Source organism: Topomyia yanbarensis, chromosome 3, assembly GCF_030247195.1.
Source record: "Topomyia yanbarensis strain Yona2022 chromosome 3, ASM3024719v1, whole genome shotgun sequence".
Taxonomy (NCBI): domain Eukaryota; kingdom Metazoa; phylum Arthropoda; class Insecta; order Diptera; family Culicidae; genus Topomyia; species Topomyia yanbarensis.
This window is the reverse complement of record NC_080672.1, coordinates 400850231-400866586: the sequence shown is the minus strand read 5'-3', so window position 1 is coordinate 400866586 and position 16356 is coordinate 400850231. Positions and strand designations below refer to the sequence as shown.

The window sequence follows — 16356 nt, the reverse complement described above, 5'->3', positions numbered from 1 at the left end:
TCGTGTTCACCACTCCGTGCTTTCTATTAACACACGTCGACAGGTTTGGGATGAGCCGGGAGTAACACCTTCCCTTCTCTAATATTATCCCATTCCTGCTGCCTCCTCGCCATAGAAACGGTTCTCACCATCTTCCTCACGATTCTGGAGCTTCTCCGATTGTAGCACTCGATATCCTCCGCCAGGGTAACGCTGATGAGGATCATCCCGGCGATAACACATACTGCCTCCGACGATATTGTTCTGTACACGCTCACGACTCGTACGGCCATCAACCGGAGCGTCCTGTTCAGCTTTTCGTGATTCCGCTTGGTTTTTAGCGCAACACCCCAGGCAGGATCCCCATATCGCTGTATCGATGACGAAACACTAGATAGCAGATATCTGGTGCTGCTTCTTGGTTCGCTGACGTTTGGCATGGTCCTCGCTGTTGCGTTCGTTGTCAGCACCGCCGTAGTCAACGTAATTGTTCAAACTCAACCAGCCGTCGATTATCACTCCCAATTGCTTCAGTGCATGCTTCGACGCAATCACGTGCCCTCCGACGTCGATCTGTATCCGCTCAACCGCTTTGCAGTTGCTGACCAACAGAATCTCCGTCTTGAGGTGAGCTATCTGTAGCTTGACCCCGTTCATTCAGTTCTCGATCTCCGGCACAAACACCCATCACCGTTAGTGACACGTCATCAGCGAAACCCACGACTTTCACTTTCCTGAGCCGCAATGTCAAGACCCCACCGTACATCCCGTTCCAAGGAGTTGGACCGAGAATGGAACCCTGAGGAACACCCCCTGTCACTCGCTTTGACTTCTGTCCTTCGTTCGTATCGTACAGCAGCACTCTGCTCTGGAAGTAGCTCTTCGGGATATTCATTCTGTGCAGTGCTGTGTCGATCGCTTCCCAGTGGCACAGTATCGATCTCATTTTCGCTTCCGTTTAGATACCTTCTCCACATTCCCGAGTACTGTCCGAATTGTATCCACTGTCGATGCTCCATTGCGGAATCCCAACTGCATCTTGGACAGCGATCGTGCTTCGGGAAGAGATCCCCAACGAATTTCTTCAGCTCACCAGGATACATTTCAGCTAACGTCGACGGTCCCTTAATTTTCACCATCACGGCTCGGTACGCATCCTTTCAGGAATTGGCGTCTACTTCTCAGTACAGCTCCTTATGGCAATCTGGCTTGCTAAGCTTGATCTCTCGTTTTCAAGCGGCCCTAGCTTCTAGAACCGCCACCGCCTTGCGTCTCCTGATTTGATCCTGCTCTTTGAGCCCGACTTCTAGTTGTGAGATAAACAGCGCGTAACGTACTGTGAGTCTCGTTCCACCAGTAAGCTAAACGCCGTCTTCTGTGTGGCTCCAGTTTTAGTGGCATTGTGGCGCCGCAAGTCGTCACAACCGTTCTTGATATATCAGCAGCCTAAACGTTCTTAGCTCCGTTGTTCAGCCTGTTTCCTGCGTACCTTTCAGTTTTCGTTTTTGTGAGCTATTCATATCCCGAGTCAGTGAGCCATTTAGCTCCGGTTTCTAAGAGTTTTGTAGTTCCCACCTTTGTTACGATCTACCTGAATCGGATAGTCACTGACGGTAAACTTACCTTAATGCGACTGAGAATACCCCGACAGTGGAATTCACCCGTTTCCTTGAGGCATTTACTTACCTTACCGTTCAGGCTAGAGCCTTGTTGTCTCTCGCTGTATGCTGAAGCCGTCTCCACTCCACTCGGTCGGTTGCTGCTTGTCGCCAGCCTCGCAGTCTTCGAAGGGTCCGCAGGTCGTCCTCTATCTGGTCGATCCACCGTACTCGCTGTGCGCCCCGTCTTCTTGTTCCTGTAGGGTCGCCCTCAAGAATCATCTTCGCAGGGTCGTCGTCTGGCATTCTTACGACGCGTCCAGCCCACCGCAAAAGTCCTATTTTTGCGGTATGTGCGATGGATGATTCTTACAGCAGCTGATGCAACTCATGGTTCATTTGCCTGCGCCACGTTCCGTCTTCCATCTGCACGCCACCGTAGATGGTACGCGACACCTTTCGTTCGAAAACTCCAAGGGCGCATTGGTTCTCCACGAGCATAGTCCAGGTCTCATGGTCGTAGAGGACCAGACCGGTGTCTTATAGAAAATTAACTTCGTGCGGCGGCGAATTTTGTTCGACCGGAGCGTCCTTCGGAGTCCAAAGTAGGCCCGATTTCCCGCCAAGATTCGTCTCTGAATTTCTCTGTTGGTATCATTGTCGGCGGTTACCAGCGGTTACCAGCGAGCCCTTGAGGCATTTAGCTCCCAGAATTTATCGAGATCTACTCGGATATTTCCCGGCGGTGAAACTACCCTACTCCGACTGGTAGTTTCCCGATGGAGGAATTTCTCTCGATACCATGTAAGCCATTTAGCTCCCCGATTCGTCGCGATCTGTAGTTCTCGGTGGTAGACCTAGCCTCCATAGCGAGCCAAAAGGTAGGTGCCGAGGTCTGCCTCCAATATTCATTACAAGCAAATATTCTCAGAGAATAACATTTGCAGAAGAAACTTAGGGAAATCTATTTAAAATATTAGGCACATTATTGTCGAACGTCTTCAATTTTTCATATTTCAATAAAACATTTCGGTGGGCGGAGGGGGGGGGGGTAGGCTGTCCTCAAACCCCTCTACTACGCCGCTGAGGCTTTTGGAGGTTTCCAGAGGGTTCGCCGCCGAGAATTGTATTGCACAATCATGCCTACAACTCATGCAGATTATCTTGAATCTGATTTGTATTTGTCAAATGTGCCACTGTTCGCGTTCTTTTGCGGACACGCCGTTCTTCCATTTGGGGCAGAACCTAGGAACAAATCGACGGCCGAATTCGGCGTTTTTTATCTTTTAGAGCATAAGTAAACTGCGCAGTCTATGTTTGGTGCATTTTTATTCCTTTATTCCGCTCAGACCCTGCAATGAAACCCAATTCAGTTTGCAACTGAAGTTGAATTTGATCCAAAAATAACTGAATGAATGCGCTGCATCGATCGAATGAAAGATGAGGCACACAACTGAAACATTACCTTCAGCGCGGTGTACATGAGTTTAATTTCGTTCCCGTTTCAAGCTTACCCTGGGATGTTAACATTTCTGAGCTCTGCCGCAAATAATTCACTTGTGACCACTGACTGTATTTTAATTTGGTTATCCTTAAGAGCTATAAAAACTTCCGTAATGCTTCAATTATCGCATGCCACTCACGACTGTCGACTCCGCCACACTAACTAATTGCTGCAATTATGGTACTCCATCCTCATAAGATCAAGCACTGCTCTGGCTTCCCCGGTAGGATACATTAATTTCCTACCTTTTAGTGAAGACAGTATAGCATCGAATCCTGCAACAGTACGGAAGTGACCAAGCAACTGAAAAGAAATATTAATGATTCATTGAAAAAATAAAATACCGGAAGCTATTTCCAGAAACTTTAGCTACCGACTATTTTTTAGTGCGAGAGACATAAGGAAAACTCCCGACCGGTACGAAGTGTCACATTTGCTGCAGTGGGACGACAGGTGAAAATAGGTTATCTAAAAATAAACACCACATTTTCAACAAACCAAGGGGGAAGGGTTGGAAAAGGTTGCTCGATGCTTCTCGCAAGCAGGCAGAAACCAGGGGCTTCCTTCGTTTTGTACAGTTTAGGTCAAATGGTTAGTACCGTACCTGCTCCTACACACCCGCCTACACACAATCAGTCAGTCAGCGTGGTAGTAAATGGTGGTCATTGAAAGAAAAAGAAAATCATTTTATCACACACGCTGGAAAGGTCATTTTCGGACGGTTTTAAGAGATAAGGAAGTGGGATGGACGCTAAAATTGCATACATTAGGTTTCTTTATTAATAAATTGACTCACTGCTGCAGTGAGCCAGAAATATAGGATGTAAAATGAACAAAATGCGGTGCTATTACATAAAAAGCTACCCCGATAAAAAAAAACATTTTGAATGGCGAATAAGTTATAACTCGTTAACAACAAATTTTGATACTGCGAAATGGAATCCGTTGAGGTTTAGCTTACGAACGGGTTAGCACACAATTAACCGTTTACTTTGTACTGGGTTTTATGCTAAAACGATTAGTAGTAATTGATACGAATTAGAACGAGCAAACAAACACACTAAAGAAATACATATGGTTTATTACGAAATTGACTCATTGGTAATTAATGTAACTTAACACTGATAATTAGTGACTTTGGGACTTAAAATGGTAATTGTCGATGTACTGAAAACGGTCGATTATGGTGAATAATTCTGGATTATTTTGAAAGCTTAAACTGCTTAAAACCGAGTAAAAAAGAGAGAGAGAGAGAGAGAGAGAGTATACTGTGGGATAATCTGCGATATTAGCATTCGATTTACATAACTAAGAACTCAAGTCTAATATAATTATGGCTAACTTAGAACTACTTAACCTAGATATTAAGGCAACCGTAAGTAGACACTTTCGTTTCACATCAATCTTAGACTCTAAAAATGTTAATGTGATATATACTGCGAACTTGAATTAAGCTAAGAATCGGAGCAAACAAGTAGTCCATATGGTTTCAGTATCTGGACTGTACTCTTACACAGTTGATTTTTGTTTACTGGTAGGTACTGGTCAACTGATAAGAGCTTAAGTAGCAACACTTCCGTGAATGAGTTCAACAACGTAAACGTAAATGGAACATTAAAATTCGAAGGTGATTCTGTGGTGCAGTGTCTGTGCGAAATGCTTTTAGAAACTATGGTACAATTTGTGCAATTCATTTTGTATGATCGACTGTGCTTTTTATATCTACTTTATTTATCTAAGGACTGGTTCTATAGAAACATTCAACTCCAAATTTCATACCTATTGGTGATTTTTTTTATTTTCAATGAAAACTAAATGTCTCACCAGCTCTTCTGATGCGCCGTTGGCATAAGACAATGATTTTGATATTATTATTGCGCACTACCCACCTACTAACCTGGACTTCTGAACTTTCAAAGTGCGAGTGATCTTAAAACGGTGAGCTGACAAAACACATGTATTTCAAGTGATAGAGATGTTATTTTCATAGACAGACCAGTCAAACTAATCAGTCTATGAGAAGAATTCAAGCGAAGACTGGGAAGTGCGCAGCGCCGTTAGAATCCAGTTTTCAGTGCCACAAGCAATATCCAAATATTCATTCGAACAGTTCTGAACTGGATCGAAGATTCGGAATTTCCTTCGAACACAAAGCAAAGCTATGACTTTTAGCATACCAACCCCGTTACGACGGACTTTGCATCAGATTGTTAGTGCACATGCCAAATAGAGCAAAATGATCTAACAAACTACTATCGCGGTACCACTTTATCAGGACATTGGTTTAGGAACCATTTCCAAATAGATAACTAGAAAATGTAACAATGATCTACGGAAAGTGCTCTGAAACGGTCATCGGAATTGATCACGTTGTTTATCATGGTTTCTATGGAGGTGTTTTCCACCTGACAGGATTTTTTTGTTCATTTTCTGTGGACCTTTGTATGCACTGAGTACCAGTCACCAGAGAGGTGACTCCAGAATCTGGACCCTAGATATTGACCCATCCGGAACCAACGGCTATACGACCCTTCCAAAGGAAGACATGACCATAAATTATTCAGCTCAGAAAATCTCAACGACATCGGCTGGGATTGAACTCAGACCCACTGAAGTTAGTGGCTATCACGCTTACCACTCAGCCAACAGTGTCGTTCACCTGACAGGTTGCTCAGACACTCCAACTGTACCTCATTCTTTGTTGAATTATTGTACTTCGCACAAGAAAAATCTATATTAGATGTGTGATAAATGCGCAGATCTCTACGAAAATTTGCACTTCCGGAGTCTCTCTATACAAACAGAAGAGAACTCAATCTCAGCGCTATGCGAGGCAATCACTGAACTGTGAACAGAAATCAAGCAACTAAATTTAAAATCATCCTGCCTGATCATGACTCTCATCTCTACCACAATCAGCTGGTCAGTCCACAGTCGGGGATAATTGACTCACTAAACGGACATCGGTGCCTAGAGAAATCCCACCACTGCTCAAGGAAACAAGTGTCGGTATGGGGAAAAATTCCGCCACCGAAGAACTCTCAGTCGGAGTAACGTGAGTTCACCTCCAGGGACTATCCGATCGCGATCGCGACAAAACTGGGATATAAATAGCTCACGGAAATCGAAGCTAAATAGCCTATGGAATCAGGATCTAAATGGTTTGCGGTAATTCACCGCTGGACGCAGAGGATTGAAACGACGTAAAAGAAGCAAAGTGGCTATCACGCTTACCACTCAACCAACAGTGATAGCCTTTAAATAAGCGCATAGCTCAAATCTCGCTCCTCCCGTGATCCTTCCGCCGTGCTGCAAGGTTGGGGCAGGCCTACCTAGCCGCCCATAAAAATAGCATGCTCAGGAAGTTCAACAAGAAATTTCGGATGGACAAAATTGGCACAGACGTACGCAACGGAAACGGACAAGAGACTGGAAACTTGGGACATGGAACTGCAGGTCGCTTAGCTTTATCGGGAGCACTCGCATACTTGCCGATATAGTGAATGACCGCAAGTTCGACATTGTGGCGCTGCAGGAGGTGTGTTGGAAGGGATCTACGGTGCGGGTCTTTCGCGGGAACCACACCATCTACCAGAGCTGCGGCAATACACGCGAGCTGGGAGCAGCTTTTATGGTGGTGGGGGAGATGCAAAACCGTGTGATCGGATGGTGGCCGGTCAGCGACAGAATGTGCAGGTTGAGTATCAACGGCCGGTTCTTCAACATCAGCATAATTAACGTGCGTAGTCCCCACCTCGGAAGTAGCGATAACGACAAGGACGAATTCTACGCGCAGCTGGAGCGTGAATACGATCGCTGCCCAAGCCATGATGTCAAGATCGTCATCGGCGACCTTAATGCTCAGGTTGGCCAGGAGGTGCAATACAGACCGGTAATTGGAAGGTTCAGCGTCCACCAGCAGACGAACGAGAACGGCCTAAGACTAATCGATTTCGCCACCTCTAAAAACATGGCCATAGGGAGCACCTTCTTCCAGCTCCGCCTCCTGCACCAATACACCTGGAGATCACCGCAACAAACAGAAACGCAAATTGATCATGTTCTGAATGATGGACGGCACTTCTCGGACATTATCGAAGTAAGGACCTATCGGGGCGGTAACATCGACTCGGACCACAATCTGGTGATGGTTAAACTGCGTCCAAAACTATCCGTAGTGAACAGTGTAAAATACCGGCGCCCGCCACGGTATAACCTGGACCGACCGAGGGAAACCAACGTCGCGACAACGTACGCGCAGCATCTTGAAGCAGCGCTGCCACCGGAGGAGGAGCTGCCTTTGAGGACTGCTGGACCAGAACTAAAGCAACCATAAGCAGCACTGCGGAGAGCGACCTGGGATACGTACAGAGGAGTCGACGGAACGATTGGTTCGATGGAGAATGCCAAGAGATATTGGACGAGAAGCTTCAAGCCACTCGTCAGAACGTGGAGTCATATCGACAGAAGCGAAAACAGCAGACTCGTCTTTATCAGGACAAATAGCGCCGCCCGGAAGAGTCTGAGAGAAAGAGGAGATAGAGCTGCTCAAGAAGCTGAATGACTCTCGCAACGGTTTCGTGCCGCGAGCCGAAATGTGTAGAGACAAGGAAGGTGGCATCTTGACGGACGAACGTGAGGTGGTCGAAAGGTGGAGGCAGCACTACAATGAACATCTGAATGGTGCGCAGGCGGACAATCGGGCGTTCGAGAAGGACGATTATGTCAGTGTCGCAGCCGACGGGGATGTACCGGCGCCCACTATGAATGAGGTTAACGAGGCTATTCAACAGCTCAAGAACAACAAGGCAGCTGGTAAGGATGGTCTAGGAGCGGAACTCTTCAAGGTGGGTCCGGAGAAACTGACGGAATACAAGAAAGGCGACAAATTGGAATGTGAAAACTACGGAGCGATCACGGTGACAAATGCCGCTTACAAAGTTTCTGTTCTGGCGCCTATCACCGCTGGTAAATGGATTTGTCGGGAGTTATCAGGCCGGTTTCATCAACGGCAGATCAACAAACAACAAAATCTTTACTATACGGCAAATCCTCCAAAAATGCCGTGAATACCAGGTCCCGACACATCACCTGTTCATCGACTTTAAAGCCGCATATGACACGGTGGACCGTGTGGAGCTATGGAAAATGATGAACGAGAACGGCTTCCCTGGGAAGCTGACAAGACTGGTTAAGGCTACGATGGATTGTGTAAGGTGTTGTGTCAAAATTTCTGGCGGCCTCTCGGGCCCGTTTGAAACACGCAGGGTACTAAGACAAGGTGTAATGCGAAGAGCGGGGTTCAACATGCGGTGCACGATTTTCACGAGGTCCGGACAGTTCGTGTGCTGCGCTGACGACGTGGACATAATCGGTAGAAACAAGGAGGCGGTAGCAGATCTGTATACCCGACTGAAGGGAGAAGCAGCCCGAGTAGGACTGAAGATAAATGTGTCTAAGACGAAGTACATGCTGGCTGGCGGAACCGATCGCGATAGAGAACGCTTGGGCAGTAGTATTACGATCGACAGCGACGAGTTCGAGGTGATTGACGAGTTCATCTATCTAGGCTCATTGGTGACTGAGGACAATAACACCAGCCGGGCGATCAGAAGGCGTATTATCTCTGGAAGTTGTGCTTACTATGTACAACACACTGATTAGACCGGTGGTTCTTTACGGGCACGAAACGTGGACAATGCTCGAGGAGGATCTGCAAGCACTCGAAGTCTTCGAAAGAAGGGTGCTGAGAACGATCTTCGGTGGTGTGCAGGAGGATGGCGTGTGGAGGAGAAGGATGAACCACGAACTTGCGCGACTCTATGGTGAGCCAAGTAAAAGTAGCTCAAGCTGGAAGGGTACGGTGGGCGGGGCATGTTGTGAGGATGCCGGACAACAACCCCACCAAGTTGGTTTTCGCCTCCAACCCGGCAGGTTACAAGACGGAGAGGAGCGCAGCGTTCCCGGTGGCTGGACCAGAGTGGAGCAGAACCTGGCGAGTATCGGGCACCTGAGAGGTTGGAGACAAGCAGCAACTGACCGAGTGACGTGGCGGAATATTGTGGAACAGACTAAATCATGATAATATGATGTACAATCAGGAAATATAATATAAATAATATATAAAATATGGAAAGAATGGCGGAAAACAAGAGGAAAGTCGGGAGCTGAATAGATTAATCAAGGCAAACTCCGACTTAATTGTAGAAAACTCGTAAGAAAAATAAATAGGTGATATGAAAGCCTGTGGCTTCGTGATCGCCAGGATCAATGATGTATTCGTATGTATCTGTTATGTTCCTCAAAGTGGACAACAGTGTAGTACAATCGGATGCTGGACGCACCATCCGACTCGTTAGTCGGACGAACGCAGGTTGTTATAGGAGAAGACTATAACGCTTGGGCCTTAGAGTGAGGTAGCAGGCTGGCCAACGAAAGAGGTTACAGCTTAGTGGAAGCTCTGGCGAAGCTGGATGTAAAGCTGTGCAACGAAGGCTCCGCTGGCACATTCCGTAAAGAAGATCGGTGATCCATCATCGATGTAACGCAGTTCGTTGCTGATCGATAGCATGACTTGCTAACTAGTACACACATAACGACCACCACTGGTCGGTGGAACTGTATGGTGGCGGAGGACTTTGATAAGGGTAGAAGCACTTCATGCAGACAGAACCACTCCAATTCCAAACGCCGATAAGCTGTCAGCAGCACTAACGAGAATTTGACGTAATAATGCCGAGGTAATTGGAGCCGGGAAACTGCCAACATCCGGCGTTTTGGTGGAATGACCCTCCGTGCTGCCTACCTAAAAGCCAGAAGACACGTTCGGATAGCATGATCAGAGACAGCTAGAGAAGATCCGGATCCGGCATTCCGGACGGTCAGGACCGCATTTAAACGTGAGATAGTGTTGAGCAAGTTCTCCGTCTATAAGGAGCTGTGCAGAGAAGTAGACGCGAACCTCTGGAACAACGCTTACCGTGTCGTGTTAGCCACGATCAAGGGTCAAACGACGCCGGCTGAAAGGTGCTCTAACAAATTAAAGAATATCGTGGAGAATCTCTTGCCGAAGCACCACCCAACCGTATGGCCATAATTACGTCGTGCGTCGATGCAGACGGTGGAAATGTTGGTGACGATCGGGTCTCCAGCGACCGGTTCCATACCGTGGAATAAAGACTTAAATCGAAGAAAGCATCCGGTTCGGACAGTAACCCCAACGTGACACTGAAGACCGCGATCCTGGCGTTTCTGAACATGTTCAGGACAGTACTATAGCAATGCCTGGACAAAGGCTACCTAGCAGGTCGATGGAAGATCCAGAAGATGATGGTGCTGGATCTTCCATCTACCTGCCAAAACCAGGGAAGTCACCAGGAGATCTAGCAACCGATACGCCCACAGAACTGCTGGATACTCTTGAAAAACTCCTAAAAAGTCATTATGAACAGGCTGGCGAACTACGCTGAAAGTAAGGGCAGTTTGGATTCCGAAAAGGGGTTTCAACGGTAGATCGATGTGAACAACGCGTTCAACAGCGCCAGCTGAGTGGCTATCACCGTAGTGCTACATAGTTGTAGTTGATTCACCACAAAACGGAGGTATTGCTGGTCAGCAACCATAACAGAAAAATTCAACATGTCGTGACCAGTGCCGGTGGATCGTCAATTCTATCGTTGCATGCGCTAAAGCCCCTGGGCGTGATGGTCGACGATCGGTCAAATTTCAATAGCCACGCCGACTATTTATGTAAGAATGCAGCGAGAACAACTAACACAGTGGCAATTTTTCGCCGGTGTCGGCGGTAAAACATGATGATGAGTTATGCTCTATCAAAGACCATGCGATAGACTTGGGTGCAACGACCAACTCCTACTTAGCAGAAGGCAAAGCACTCTTCACATTTCCTTTCGATCATGTCCATATGAGCCTGCCTAGTCCTAGTTTTCCGTTCTAAGTTTATAACTGATTAGCTCTAGAATACCTATCCGTCTTTCAATTTCATTGCTTTCGTTTTCTCTTAGTCTCAAATTTGCCGAAAATAGCCAATAGACAGAACACGTCTTAGACCAACAGTGCGCGAGGTGGAACAATTGATCAAGGTGAAAAGGAAACAGAAGTTTCACACATACAGCTACATCATACAAGACAAGTGATACTGATAACATTCAACTCCTTTGCAGAGGCAAAAAGCCTCGTAACGAAAAACAACACGTATCACGATTATATTAAAAGATTCATGTGAAGAAGTAGAATCCGTCTCTAACGACACGATTTCCGTCATTTTCAACGGTGTTCGGTGTTTTACCTGATTTTCGAGGGTAGATACTGAAGTGCTTTGGGTTTTGAAGTACGCAGGACCGGATGTAGCCAAGAGTCCGTGGGAGTTTCTCGAGCAGCTCGACATTTCTCAAGGATGAGATATTTATCTCCGCACTTGTTAGATTGTCGGCCAGAATGTCTTGGATTGAAGACGGTAGTTGGTGGATGTTTCGATAGTATTTGAATTTTGAACAATCGACTAGGGGGCCTATTCTCACAGTCACGTCACTTGGTGACTAGAACAAAATTTCCTTCTAGTCACTAGGTGACGTGACTGTGAGAATAGGGCCCCAGATGTTCGACGGTGAGCCTGGTTTGGCCTACCAGGCAGAAGGGGGGCGGGCGTGGGTCTGTTCGCGTGATCGTACGTGAGTGAGATATCTTGGTTTTGATCAACGTGCAGGCGGGAGAGGGCTCTGCTCGAGCCTGTTGCCCCGGTTGATCCATAGTTCCGGCTCTCCCTGGATTATTTGGAGGTTAGAGTTGGCTCCTCCAGTGGCTAATTAAGCGTGCCATGTTTTTTGAATTGCAGTGGGAGATAATATCTGTTGATGGGACCAATTCGGTCAGTAATCTTCGAAACCTGTCTCCCACTGAATCCGCTTCCTCATTCCCGTTGATCCCGTAGTAGACACCCAGCATATCGTGGTTGACGGATCGCAGGTGTTTTCTATATCTAAGGTAAGGGTGGCTACAATGATGGTCGGCCTTCCCTCTGGTCTTCTTGCAATCACTAGACTAATGACAGCAACTTCTACCGAGAAAACGGAGCAGCTTGTGGGGAGGCGGTAGGCCAGACCAGTTCCGCAGATCCCATTCAAACTCTTTCTTACAGCTTGGAAGCGTCAGTGTAGATCCGAACGTGGTTCGGGAATAGTAAGTTCATCAGCTCTCGGTATTTTAACTGAGCGATTTCGGGGGGAGGACCTGCTCGTAGCGACCTGGGTAGGTTGATGGTGGTGTTCGGGTTTCTCGTGTACCAGAGCCGGTCCCGGGTCCTATGGAGGCGTGTTATTTCTGGCAGATCTGTGCCGCTGTGTTCTAGGAATTTTTTTTTTTTGAGCCACTTTCAAGAGGAGAGTAGAAGTGCTACCAGAAGTCCTTTTGAGAAATCCAAGAGCGCGTCTTAGTATGACGTTGGCGGCCGTTCACCGAAAAAGGAGGATGCTAGCTTCGACACAGGCTGCTTCGGCGGGAGCGCTCAGTAGTAAGTTTAGAAGCTAACCGAGTCGTTCCGTTGCACAGGGGAACAAAGATCCTCATAAGTCCGTTCAAGTTATGGCTGCCTAATTCTATACCGTAGAATCCCAATGTCTATGTACAGGGCGTTCCAGCGTGATACCATGTCCAAATTTGATCGGTCTGTTAGTGGCTAGGTAAAGGGAATTGCAACAGTGGGATACTGAACATTTGGCGGCGGCTACGTTGCTTCAGCCCATCTTCAGTCGGCGTTTACTGCAGCTCGGAGCTTTATCCTCAATCGAGCGGTGGATCTTCCCACCACGACAATTGTGATGTCGTCGGCAGACAAACGGCAGGGATGCAAAGAGGATTCAGGTGACAGCGAGGACGGATCCCTACCGGTACACCGTTTTCTTCCACACTCGGAAAACACGATTGTTGAGGTAATCCTTGATGTAGTTCACAAAATTCCAGGAGACTCCCCAGCAAGTTAGTTGCCGCATATCCCCCTCGCGGTAAACTGTATTGTAGACCTTGGCGAAGTCCAGTATAGCTAAGTCGGCATTCAGATCGTCTGCCGTGGTCTACCGCAGGATTACTTCAAACCCTCCAAGATAGGCTTCTGTCCCTTCATCCTTGCGGAAAGCGAAATGGTGCTGGTCAAGATGAGTTTTCTTCGATGTAGGTCATAAGCCGTTGTGTTAGGTTTCCCAACGCAGGGGAGCAGGATAATCGGCCGGATGTTTTTTTTATGAAACCTTATTGCCGATTAGCTCGGGAAATGATGTCATCGTATTGACGCTATCCCTGTCCAGGATAACACCTAGGTCCTTGATGTGTTGTACGTGTGTGAGGGAGCGTTCAGAGATAGGATAGTTCAAGGTGTTTGTGTTTCAACTTCAGATGGTAGGAAATAATGTGACATTTGTCTATGCTTAACGTCAGCAAGTTCGACAAACACCACGCAACGAAAGTATCCAGGATACGCTAAAGTTCCAAGAAGTCCAAGAAGTAAGGCCAGTGATCTTGAATAATTTTGTATCATCAGCAAAAAATAAACCGCAGTTAGGTGGCAGTAACAAAGCAACAGTATTAATGAAGATTGAAAACAAAAGCGGTACCAAGTTGCTGCTTTGTGGAACCCTAGACAGATTCGAAAAATGTTCCGAGGGTAGTGATCTAATTTTTACGCGGACAGTGTGGTTCGTTAAGTATGACCTGAACCATGCAACGATAGCTGAAGATGAGATCTTTAAGCGGAATTCAGTGGTCAACTCTATCGAAAGCAGCCTTGAGATCCAAGTAGATGGCAGATGAGTACCGGCATTCATGTTACACAAACAGAGTGATGTGAATAGCACTAGATTTGTTGCGACAGATTGTTTCGAGAAGAATCCATGTTGTTCGGTGTCGAAGTATTTTTTACAACAGGCGAAGCATGCGTCGTTCATGATGACCTCGAAATAATTTCGAGCAGGTACTTGAGGACGTGATACCTCGATAGTTGAACACGCCTTTTGTGAATTGGAGAAAGGAAAGAGAATTTGCATCTCACTGCAGTGACAGGTTGAAAATTTTCGCAAGAAGGCGACGACGCGAAACTGTTGTTTAATTAGCAAGGGACAGGAAGTGTATTTTTCAATATTAAGAGCCGTAGTACTCAAGGGAGAGCAAGGAGTTGAAAGAAGAAAGTTTAGAAAAGCGTGGAAAAGGTCATATGAGCAAGCTTAGAGTTTACCGGCGATTTAACCCTTTGTCTGCTACCGTAGGAGTCAGGATCTTTTGGCATTAGAAATGCGAATCACCTGAGTCTACGCCGCTTTTCACACGATTCAGTTTTTTTTTTTGCAAAACTGGCGTCGCTGCTCGCAATTCGTGCTTCACAAGTGACGATCATGAAATGGAGTTTATTCATTTTGGTTACATGGTATACATCAAAACGATGGTAATGACACAGTGTTGCATAAAGAGTGGATTAATAAAATACACTGAGTTTAAACACGATGCATGAATTGGCCAAGGTGGTCTTATAGTCCGTCAAAATAAACCTTGACTAAATTACACTGTTCGCATGAACCAGTCATGTATTTCAGTTTCGATTAGAAGGAAATCATACTGTCAATAGGCTCATTGCACTTGCTCTGCTACTGATGTCACTTTGCGCTATGTCAAACTTTACTCCATATTTCTTTTTAAACTGTATATCCCAAAGTGTGTACTAGAATCGATAAATTTCTGCCATAAAGTTCAACTAAGGAAGTCTCGAAAAACTGCCATCTTTGAAAACGAAAAACGCAGTCTTGCTGCACACCGTCGAGAAAATTTTCCTGAAAATCTATTAGTAGTCTTACAACGACTCGAATACAGTGGAGGTTGTGCAAAAGTTAGGGAAAAACGAGACTTTCTCAGTTGAATCTTAAAACTTTTTTAGTTCTAATTGCAACATAAACGCAAGTTACGTTCGTTTAGCCTTTTTTAAACAATAAACAACATCACACCAAAGCATTAAATTCCATTCATGCAAACTAGATAAAATCTAACGTAGGGTTTAGGTTTTAATAGTAGTAAAGGAAAGCAAAGAGTGAGTGACAGATGAAAATTCTTTGAAAATATCTACAAAAGTAGAAGTTTTCAAAGAACATTAGTTAGAATAATAAGATGAAACAAAGCTTCTAATTTTACACACTTAAACTTCTAACATTTGGTTCCTGATTAAGTGCTCACTTGTTCCCCCAAACGGGAACATACGTAACTATTCCAAAGTGGTAGTTATTGCACCATCATCTTGCATACTTCCTAAAACTAATAAAAAAACAACTTAAGCCCAACAAAAAAGAAGGTGGTTAAATCGACTTATCCACTAAAAATATAAATAAATAAAAATTAAAACTTCTTCCTCCCCAGTTATTTACAGCGACCCCCGAGACCCCACCTAAAATCAACTGTACGTTTCCACTCACAGCCTTTCGCCGTGCACCCGGAACCGATACAGACACGTGTAGTTCTCATTGCCATGGTTGGACTCGATGCGCAACTCGACAATACGAAATGCTCGTCCTCGCAGCTCCCGCCGATTCGGGTTGTCAACCGGGAAGTATTGCAGCGCGGCTCCGTTGTCCTCGTACACGTAGTTACCCAACAGGATCGGATGAGGATCGTTTTCGTTGGCGAGGCCCTAGATTAAATCAAATAGAAAAATTATTAAACGGTGACACAACCGGTTGTTGTCATGCAGCTAATGTCGCTAAATGATGCCGAAAAAAACTAGTAATGAACGTTGAAGAAAGAATAGTGGAGACATGCACACAGATAACAGCTGGGTTTTCTACGGGCTGCAGGCAAAATACACGTCTACTGGCTACGATTTGCATGCACAACACGGTGAGACCTACCCAAACGGAGAAATTCATCGGAGCGGAATCAATTTGTCCATTTGGTGCAAGCAGTTTAGAGATATGTTCCAGCGAGAAGCCAGTCACGAGAACGTCGCTATTCAGCTGGATGACTGGAAGTAACCAAGAGAGAAATAAGCGTTACGTCACAATTTTGTATTAGCATTTATGGTCCAATAGGTAATTAGGAATGGTAATGGAATAGATGAAAACTGTACAACGACTAGAAATTTGAAAAGCTATCAAGCAAACTCCGATGGAACAGTTTGGCGTATTTATTACATATCTGTACTACGGTTTTTTATACTGTACGCATTTCCAATTGTGTTATTTGATACCTTGACTACCTTAACCTGTTTCACAAAATTCTAGTTACTTT

The 16356-nt window shown here is 45.8% G+C and overlaps 1 protein-coding gene across 1 annotated transcript in view; it reads right to left on the bottom strand.

The window, feature by feature from the left end:
- Window positions 1–3838: 3838 nt before the first annotated feature.
- LOC131694171 (klaroid protein-like) overlaps window positions 3839–16356 on the bottom strand; it is a 45680-nt gene continuing 33162 nt past the window's right edge. The window contains exons 6-7 of the mRNA XM_058982649.1: window positions 15978–16090; window positions 3839–15760 (exon numbers count right to left, since the gene is read on the bottom strand). Of these exons, the coding sequence (XP_058838632.1) occupies window positions 15542–15760; window positions 15978–16090 (332 nt within the window). The 3' untranslated portion in view covers window positions 3839–15541. The remainder of the gene's footprint in view (window positions 15761–15977; window positions 16091–16356) is intronic.